The sequence below is a fragment of the Oxyura jamaicensis genome, chromosome 21, assembly GCF_011077185.1.
Source record: "Oxyura jamaicensis isolate SHBP4307 breed ruddy duck chromosome 21, BPBGC_Ojam_1.0, whole genome shotgun sequence".
Classification (NCBI taxonomy): domain Eukaryota; kingdom Metazoa; phylum Chordata; class Aves; order Anseriformes; family Anatidae; genus Oxyura; species Oxyura jamaicensis.
The window spans coordinates 166,218-176,297 of NC_048913.1; the positions used below are offsets into that span (position 1 = coordinate 166,218).

Genomic DNA, 10,080 nt, shown 5'->3' on the forward strand with positions numbered 1-10,080 from the left:
AATTTTAAAATAGTTCTAGGAGCCACAGAATTCATGATATACAATTTTAATCTTCAACAGGAAACGTTAACAAAGAAAGAAGGAAGCAGGTAATTTGTGCAACTTACAGTTACCACAATTAAAAATATGGAAACAATAGTGACATTAGTTAGATTTCATAGTATTTTGAAAAGGATTTGAAAGCACAAATGTTTGATTACAGAGGCAGAAAAGAAAATTATGGAACCTCTATTACTAATCTGAACAGACATCAGTTTTTCTCAACTTAAGGAAATTCAAATAAAATTCTTAATTTTAATTTTTAAAGTTTCTAGACTGTTAGATATGATGCTCTGTAGAGAATGAGGATAAATCGAGTGAGTTCTTTGATATAAAAATGAAATTTTAAGTAGAGAAGATGAAATACATCAGATAGATGGAAACAAGCTAAAGTTGTAAGATTAATATATTAAGCAAGGTAGTCACTTCATAGCATTAAATAAAAGCAAAAGGCTAACAGAAAAAAAAAAAAAAAGCTAGTACACAGAATAAAGTAGTTTTTTAGAAGTGAGGAAAACAGAAGATAAAGTGAAATGGAAAAAGGGACACCCAGTCTAGCGAGGCACCTGCATTCAATACCAGCCAAAGTAGTCTACATGCATTCAAGCAAATCTCCATGTGGAAGCTCTACTTTCTCTGTCAAGATGATTCTCTAGGGCAACATTGGATAAGGTCTTCACATCTAAGTAGATGTGAAATGCTACAAGGAAAATCAAATAAAAAAAGCATCGACCAACCAAACAACCCACTACACTAACATTTTCATGTAAATTAACTAGATACTTTAGCTTTCCTTTTTTGCTTCTTCTTGCACAAGAACGCAAAAAAAAGCGCCCCTCCATTTTTCAAAAAAAAAAAAAAAAAAAAAGCATATTTCATATCAGATGCTTTGCGTCAAGCTTGCTAGGGCTCATAAATCAGCTGTCTTATTGCCCTGGTCATTTCAACCAACGTCTGACCCTTTTGTTAACTCATGATTTATAACTGGAAGTTACTTTTCTTTATGCCAGATTTATAAACTTTACTGTGCTTGGTTTGATATAATATCCATTTTGTACACTAAGCTGTAAGACAGTAAATTTATTGTCCGTGAACTGTTACCTTGAAAAATGACATCAATGCAAAGTGTTTTCCATTTAGAATCAATGGGCAATAGATTCATTGGATTTTTTTTTTTTTTTTTTTGGGACGGGCGCCGGGGGGGAGGGAGGGGAGGAGGCATGATGATATTTATGAGGTCATGAGCAGCTATATAACGAAACTGGGAGCAGAGGCAACAGTGAGACAGGAGTTCAGAGTTCCAGGGGTTGACAAAGACAAAATATATTCAACACAGCAACAATGCACAAGCTGGTATTCTGCTGTCTCATCATCATCAGCTTCTCCTGTCCTCTCTTTTCTCTCCCCACCATCAACACCAGTGAGATGTCTCATCGACTCTCAGGTAAGAGTCTTTAGATTTTAGTGGTCATAAAACAGTGGATGGAGCATTGAAACCAGAAGAGAAGCTTGTATGCTTTCAGAGGGGACCTTTATTTGTGTCAATGAGCTAGAGAAAAAGCAGGAATGACTTCAGAACACTGGCAGCACAAGTAATATCACTGGTGGGTGCTAGTCTTATAAAATGGGGAGGTTGGGTGCCCTATATATTTTTTCCTGCTGCTTTGAGATCCAAGGGATGATGTCTTTGCTGAATGTGAGTTGACAGATACAGCATCTATCTCTGAAGCAGCTTAAGTAGGCATTAGGTAATTTAAAGAAACTTGTCTCTCCACTTGCCACACTTTAAAATGAGCTGTGCTTAACTAAAGTTATGCTTAACTGAAGTAATATTTTAAAAGGGGGTAGCCTACTACAAAGGTTAATACAGTCCTATATAGATCAAGAATAGGCAAGCCTGCTTTACACTACAAAAATAGCAGTGTATTTACTTGTACTAATGCAGACTCCATCCAGCCCAGTGAAAGAATTAAACTTTGCTGTTCTCAAATTTTGAGGTCATACCGTAGGTCAAGACTAAGATGTATCATTAAATTGCACACACAGTCTGAGGGGTTACTATCATCAGACCCAACCAGAGCTGGACAACTTTGTGAAATGAGCTCTGTAAGAACAGGCAAATCAAAAACTAAATTATTTCACAAAGCTAACTATGAAAAAGCAGCCATTATAGAACTGCTTTGCAGGTGAAACAACTCTTGTGTTGGTTTATTGTAGAATGGTTTGGGTTAGAAGGAACCTTAAAGATACCTTTATAGGGTTGCTTTGTAAATCTTGGACTCATTGGACTTATTCAATCTTATTTGCAAATACAAAGAATTGCTGGGCTTGGTAAGACAGAAGTAGAACTCTATATTGAAGAGGGTTCTTTTTTTTTTTAAAAAAAAAAAGTATCAAAGCAAAGTTATTTGCTAACACTGCTCTAAATTAAAAAATTATATGGGGATAGAGATATGAATTGGCTCAACATAGAACAGGGAATTTATAGTATTCATATTCAATCTTAAACAGAAATCCTCACTGTGCTTCGCAGCTGTCCTTTTGTACTTTTGACAAGCTAACAACTTGGATATCTAAGGTCTGCAAGTATCTTCACAACAAGCTTTTGAACCGTTGGGGTGGTTATTTGCAACAGTTTGTTTTCTTGTATATTTCTTACTGAGGAGTCTCACCCATCTGTGTGGGTAAAAGCAACTAAAACTCCATAGTACAATCCAAAGTGTAACTTAAAAAAAAATATATTAACATACACAATTAGAGTTTCGCAATACCTCCATCTTATTGTCCACTATTTTGAATGTCTGCTATTCATTAGCAGAGATTAAATTTACTGTTCAGATTACAAAAACCTTATGTTACCTCAAGTATAACACCAGTAAGAGCTCCTGTTTGCAACCCACTTTGGGGAAACAGGCTGGTTAAAGAATTATAATTTCTCTCTGCACATACAAATCAATTCCATCAAGTATATTACTCTTCCTGAACCAGCAGGTTGGTGATCTGTATTGGTACACACTTTGATTGAGAAAGATAGTAGAAATGTACCAAGAAGTGTAGCTGCTGAAATCTCCAAGCTTTCCTACATTTATTCCTGCCCTTCCCCCCCATTTTATTGCATTTAGTAGTTGGGAAATAGATCAGGTTAATAAGACTTGAACAGGAAATTTTATCCTTATTCATAGAAAAGCTCCAGCATAGGGACTAGCTGATATAGAAATGGATTTAAAAAAAAAAAAAAAAAAAAAAGATAAACCATATAAATCTGGGGTGCCTGTAGCTGGTACCAGAAGGATTACTTTGTGATTTCTCCAAGTAACGTGAGAGGCTGCTGTTAATTTTAATAATAATTAAAAAATATTAAAGAAAGATCTACCAGAAAAACGTCAATCTGAGATTAACATCAGTTGTCTTTTGTCAAAGCTCTGAAAGGAATAAATTATTCCCTATTGCATTCATTAGATGAGGATGGATAATTCAAAATTTCAAGATAATTTGTTGGTGGAGCCAACATACCTGATTGGAAATCATCTGACACTGAATGAAATAGGAATTCAAAGCAAAATACTCTTACCATATGCCCGTCTCTGTCATCATCTACTTGCAGCTGATGAAGACTCAAGATTAAACATGGAGCGGCTGGGCAGCACTTCTCTGCTTGAGTTTCTGCAGGATCTCTTGAGTACACTGACTGAAGACAATAAATCAGGTGAAGCTTTACCATTGCAATTTATGGCAGAGTGCCAATATTTTCTGTATGCCAGTAATGCCAATAGGATGCAAACAATCACATACATTGCATCCTAGCTCCCGGGCAATTAATGAAGTACTTCATTATGCATAAGCAACAGTCCACTGTCATTTAGTTAACTGAGACATTAGGGAAACCTGCTGAGCAGCCATGTTTGCAGCTTAGTGGTAGCTGGAAAAGCTTTCAAATTAGTTTAGCAAAACCACCATATAGTAAAATCAGAGCAACACTTGCAGAAAGTGCAGAATTAATACTCATAGAATGTTTGGGGGTCCACAGATACAAGAAAGCCCTGCTGAAAAACTACAACAAAAGGGTTTCCTTTATGGTACTCTGAACATTCCAGTTCAAGCCTTCTGTCAGTTGTAGCATTATGGCACACATGAATGAATTGTGTATGTTCATTATTTCTAAATGACAAAACATTTCATTTTGTCTCCCCTCTACCAGATCTTAGCTCCAACAGCTATAACCCAAGGGAAAATATAAAAGAGGTAAGTAAATGACCATCTTTCACTAAAACAAGAAATTAAGACCCTGTATTTTAAACTACATAGAGCTGTTATTAAGATATCATTTAGATAGAGACTTAATAAGCAGCGCAGACTTAATAAACAGCGCAGACCAAAGTATGCCACAAAATTCTTGAAGCTAGAATCACTTGGCAGTTAGGTTTGCAGTGGGGAAAAAAAAAAAAAAAAAAAAAAAGATAAAAACAAATTACACAATAATAACAAAAAAAAAGTAATCTAGAGCATTTCATTCTAAAAAGAAAAAAAAAAATCCTACAAAACCAAAAAACTTCCCCCAACCCCCCTGAAAACCAGCTTTGCCAATAAAGGCCAGAAGGCCGATTTCCAGCTTTGGCAGGCCTGCTTAGTACCCCAACCAGTATAAGGCAAAGGCATGTCACTTTTCACCCACTACAACATAGGCTACACAGTACATTCAGATGTGTTATAAGCCATTAGGTAATTTGAGAACATCATTACTGTTTGCTTGCCTGCTAGCAAATGTAGGCAGAAGACATGGACTATTTTTAGTAGATCATCTAAAAACTGAGGTGTATACTGGGCAGCCTTTCCTTTCCCCCAGTCAGAAACAGTGTGAGGTGATCAGATAGGGACAGTGAAGAGTGTGCTTTCTCTCTGTTTACCACTCATTGGTAACCTGTCTAATGCTGTTTGACTTCAGATTTTCTATGGAAATCACCCACAAATTGCTTTGCTGGGCCGCCTGTTGACGAAGGACAGGAAACAGTACAAGAAACGTGGGAACCTTTCTGAATGCTTCTGGAAATACTGTGTGTAAAGAGGAAAACAAACTCTCTGAGTTTGGCTACATAATTTATACATATGTCTGAAAACATGTATATAGATTTGCTTGATTTAAAATGAGAATGAAGGAAATTGAAGGCAGCTCCTAACTTTAATCTCTACGCTACTTGGAAATTAATAAATTCTTGATGTTTTGCAAATATTCTGCGAGCAGCATAGTGTTTTCTTAAGAGTTCAGCACAATGGGATGAAAATAATGGTACAAAGCAACAAATATGCAACACAAGAACTTAGACAGGGGGAGCATGACTGTCTATGGTGGCAAACTAACCAGAAGGGTGATGCCTCAACAAGTGGCCTCAACCATGTCTAAATCCAGAGGCAGGAGGACTTTTTCCTTTGCCACTTAATATAATTTGATGTGTCCAGAAGGAAGGGCTCTGTTGCATTTCATGGTAATACTTGCCCACTGAAGAATGGCAGCTTAATAGCACCCAGTCCCCTCCTGACATCCCCAAGGCACCACAAAAACAGGAAGCATGTATTAGGATCAAGCATCTGCTTGATCTATCTCTGGAGAGACCACTCATAAATGAAGGACAGCCTAGTCTATTTGCCACACCTTGACTAGTCCCAGCTGCCTAGGACAAGAGAATTGCCAGTGTATAGCACAAGCTTTAAAAATTGCAGCTCATTATCATGAAGTATAGCATGGAGGGTCAACATCAGAGTTGACAATGTCAAGGCTTTCAACCCAGACTGTGGATAGTCAGTGGGGAAGGGCAGGGATGAGATGACTTAACAACAGACTTCCAGTACTTAAAGCAGGGAATATTACAGAAGTGCATAGCAAAGAAAAAAAATAGGGTGTCTCTTCTGAACTGAACGATTATATGACTCTGTAACTTGCACTCATGTGGCTGTACACACAGATGCGTGAAGGTCATGTATGGTCACGGCTCACAGGTATTATTAGGACAAGCCACCTCCTGCTCAAGTTCTCAAGGGCGATGAAATTTGTTCCCGTGAGCCACCACGCAATAATGTTACTGTACCTTGGCATTTAAAGCATATGAAAAGGAAGAGATGCTCTTCAAATTGCTTGGGCCCAAGCGCTTTTAAAAGCATCTGCAAAAGGGCTCTAGTCCGGCTTTCATCTTAGCAGAGACTGAAGGGAGACCTCAATGCAGCCTATGGCTTCCTCACAAAAAGGAACAGAAGGGAGGCTCAGGAGGGGAGATCTACCTCCTCACAAAGGTGGATCTCTTGTCTCTGGTGATGACTGACAGGACCTGATGGAACAGGGTGAAGCTGTGTCAGGGGAAGTTCAGGATGAATATTAGGAAAATGTTCTTCACTGAGGCAGTGGTCAGGTACTGAACAGGCTCCCCAGGGAAGTGGTCACAGCACTAAGCCTGCTGGAGTGCAAGAATTGTTTGGACAACTCTCTCAGACATGTGATTTGATTTTTGGGTGGTCCTGCATGGAGCCAGGAGTTGAATATGATAATCTCTGTGAGTACCTTCCAACTCGGGATATTCTACGATTCCTTTGTATTCCTTGATCCCTGTATCAAGTACTAGCATACTTGATCTCAGTCCCAGGTACTTCCTGATAGCATCTAAAATGAATAAACCTAAAGAGTCAGGAATTGTCTCTGGGCAACATCAGCCTTTACAATATGCACTAACATTCTGAGCTGTGAAGTCCTACTTTGTTCAGCATATACTTTCCATAAACTTCATACAGCTTCACAGAAAGCTCAAATGAATCGGAAAGCTTGAATTAAACTTTGCCTAAGTAATACATATGCTACATTGATCTCAGTAATATAAATCATAAAACGCTAACCATGTGGCTGAAACAAGGCCTATGGGCTCGATACTTCCAGTAATTAAAAGTCCTTGCCTCTGTTAGCGAGTTGTTCAGACTGCATCTTTGGACATGACTGACAGTTCTTACAAAGAAGATTGTTTGAGATACTGTTGCACTCCTTTCTGAAGCATATGTTGGTGGCAGATGCCAGAAATTGTTATTTCCAGTGCCCAAGAGCAGGAAGCCTGCCCAGTTCTCAACTGAGAATTAGCAAACTTAGCTTCCATGCCTCTATAACCCACAGCTCTTGCCAGCTGTTAGCTCAGATTTTTCTCTCTTCTGCAGACTAGAGACAAGAGGGCTGAAGCCATCACAGATAACTAAAGAAACAGACTATAGAGAAAAACTTATCTGAAATGAACTAGCTAACTTGAGGCAGACTGACCATCTTTCTACTTTGCAGGACAGAGCTCTCTGAGCAGGCAGAAAGGAGCAGCTGTAGCTGGGGAAGGTAAGCAGTAAGAGCCCCACCTGTGCCAGTCTGAGCCTGCCTGTAATGGTTTCAGACTGTGAGCAGGAGCTTCAAACAGGAGACATGCATACAGAAACCTATTTGAACTGGACAGGAGTAATAACTATACTCTGAAAGGTAACACAAGTGTGGAGCAAATCTACTACAAACTAAGATGTGGTTCTATTACTTTTGAGATTAGGATAAGAAAGAATTACAGGTTCAATACCTGTCATCTCATACAGGTTCAATACCTCTCATCATCTGCCAAAAATATAAAAGTGTATCACTCAGCTCACCTTTAACATTCACACACAGGTGAGAGCTAAAGGTTTTGTTTGTCTTTTTAACTGCAAGCAAGAACTTCAGCTGACAGGAGGAAGACTGCTAGTTGGACTGACATTACCCAGATGTGAGTAAAAAATATAGCATCACCTTAAGCTGTTCAAATTTTGGACTAAAAATATCTAGGTAATTTGGTTCACATCTGTAAATACACTTAGGATGACCAAATCACCCTTTAAAAATAAGTCATTAAGAAAGTAACCGTTTCTACCTTAGAGATGCCTGTTTCTCCAAAGAATGGGCTCACTTACCTTGCCAGAATCACCTTCAGTTACGTAAGTATTTAAGATTACTTTTTTTTTTTTTTCCTAATTTTAATAAATTGCTAGATCTTTTGTTTTGTAACCTGTGCTCCCTGCAGTCTTTGCCTTTCTCCTCCAGGCTTCTTGAAGCACTATCAACCACACTTGTCTTTGTAGAACCTTAAAGCAGAAAAAAAAAAAAAAAATCAGCAAATTGTTTCTCTGCAATTAAGAATTTTATTGCTCTACAATACATGCCTGCGAATTAAACCCATGAATTGTTTCTCTATACTTTCTCTAAAACACAATTTTTAGCATGGTGAGGCCGAAGTGCTCTCAGGGTGTTTATTATTTACCCCTTTTCTAACAAAACCAGCACAGAGAGAAGCTTTAGATCTTGCATGCAAAACCCCAACAACTTACACATCCAGTAGTAAGCTGGTATATTAAGGAACTATTTGCCCTTCCATCTAGGATGCAATCAGTATGGAACATAGTATGTCCTGAGTGGGAAAGGTAGAGAAAGACTAAAAAAGTCAAAACAGGATGAATGGCAACTACATGACTGTCTTCACTGTATCTACAACATCAACAGCTATAAACAAACAAAAAAACATCTAACAGATTTTTAATGAAATATTTATTTTCTAGAAATTACCAAATAATGAAAGTCAACACACATTTGAAAGTTCTTTACAGGGTATTTTTTCTTAGTTTTATTTATAAAAAGCAAATACTCCTGCAGTTGTACAGTTAAAATCACAACTGTAAATTAAACAACAGCTGAGTTCATCAATAAATCAGTTCATCAGTTCTTCAATAAAATATTCCTATTGATGAATGTAAATACTCATTTGATCGTGATTTAAAACTTGATTCAGCTGGAGAATAAATTTACTAATACATTACTTATGCAGCAAATATTCATCACACTGCAAAAATACATTGGGGTCCCTCCTGTTCACAGCAATGGCATGAAAATATTTGCACATCAACTTTTTTTTTAAAAAAACACATGAAACTATTATTTTTGAGCAGAACAAAAAATTGTCAGCCTAATATACCAAACAGCCAACACCCCCACAGGGAGTAGAATAACTGCATCATTGCTGTACTTGTGTTTTCCCTTTGATCACCAAGAAGTGACCTTCTAAGAAGCTAAACTGTCTCCAACATTTTGATTGTATCAGGCAAAACAAAGTCACATAAAACAAAATACTGTGTGCAAATCTGGCTGCAATATTTACTCCGTAGGTCTTTCAGATCAAAAGTGGAGGTCACTTTGACTACCCCAGGAAACTACCAAGACTGAAAAATAAATACATAATCTGAAGAAAAATTACTATTTCCTGAAAATTTACAGAAACAATCTCCTTTCCAAAAGGCTTGGTAAAGCATTTGACTGCAAGATGTTCTAGTTACAGTAGGGTAAAGAATAGCTTGGGAAACTTTTTTTTTGCAGATAAGACTGTGTTCTTGGGCAAACCCAGTTAGTGTCCTTGTCAAACAATGCACTGATTCACCACTTCATTCCTCTTAAATTCTTATACTCCAAGCAAATTTTTTCCCTTGTAACCGAGAGCTACTGTAGCCCCAGACACAGAATCTTGCACCTAAGATTTAGCCAGGATTATGAATTTTGAATTTAAACTCCTAGGCACATGCTCCTGCATTATATGTGATAATGGGATACAGTGTTCACATCACTTTAAAATTGTCTAGGATTTCTGCTTCTATATGATTCTACTAGGCACAGATTCACAGCAGTAGGTAGCACAAGAAGGGTGAAAATATCCAAACGAGAAACACATTTAACATGATCAAGTTTCTATATACAGGTGAGGACCTTGACCATTTGTAGCAAAGACAGCACAAGATACCGTGAATGAAGATCTCCAAATTATATTCCTGAATTTAGTATGAACGAGGGGTATGTATCTGTGCAAGTCCTTTGCACCTCTGCCTCTTTTTAAACAAGAGGGATAACGATAGTCATTTTTTGGACATGTTTCCAGACCTATGAACAAAAAGTATTAATCAAGTATTAGGTACATGTACTCTTTCTCTTAAACCACATCTCATTCTTTTATAAGATGGATGACT

At 37.6% G+C, this 10,080-nt stretch overlaps 1 protein-coding gene across 2 annotated transcripts; it reads left to right on the forward strand.

The window, feature by feature from the left end:
• The first annotated feature begins 1,272 nt into the window (after positions 1–1,272).
• Positions 1,273–5,241, forward strand: UTS2 (urotensin 2). Of its 2 annotated transcripts, XM_035344363.1 has the most exons (4): positions 1,273–1,483; positions 3,644–3,745; positions 4,238–4,281; positions 4,982–5,241. In XM_035344363.1, the coding sequence occupies exons 1-4, from the start codon at positions 1,381–1,383 to the stop codon at positions 5,096–5,098; spliced, it is 366 nt and encodes a 121-aa protein (XP_035200254.1). In that variant the 5' UTR covers positions 1,273–1,380; the 3' UTR covers positions 5,099–5,241. The 2 variants fall into 2 exon arrangements, with proteins under 2 accessions (XP_035200254.1, XP_035200253.1); XM_035344362.1 differs by lacking the exon at positions 1,273–1,483 and having other exon boundaries at positions 3,469–3,745.
• The last annotated feature ends 4,839 nt before the right edge of the window (positions 5,242–10,080 follow it).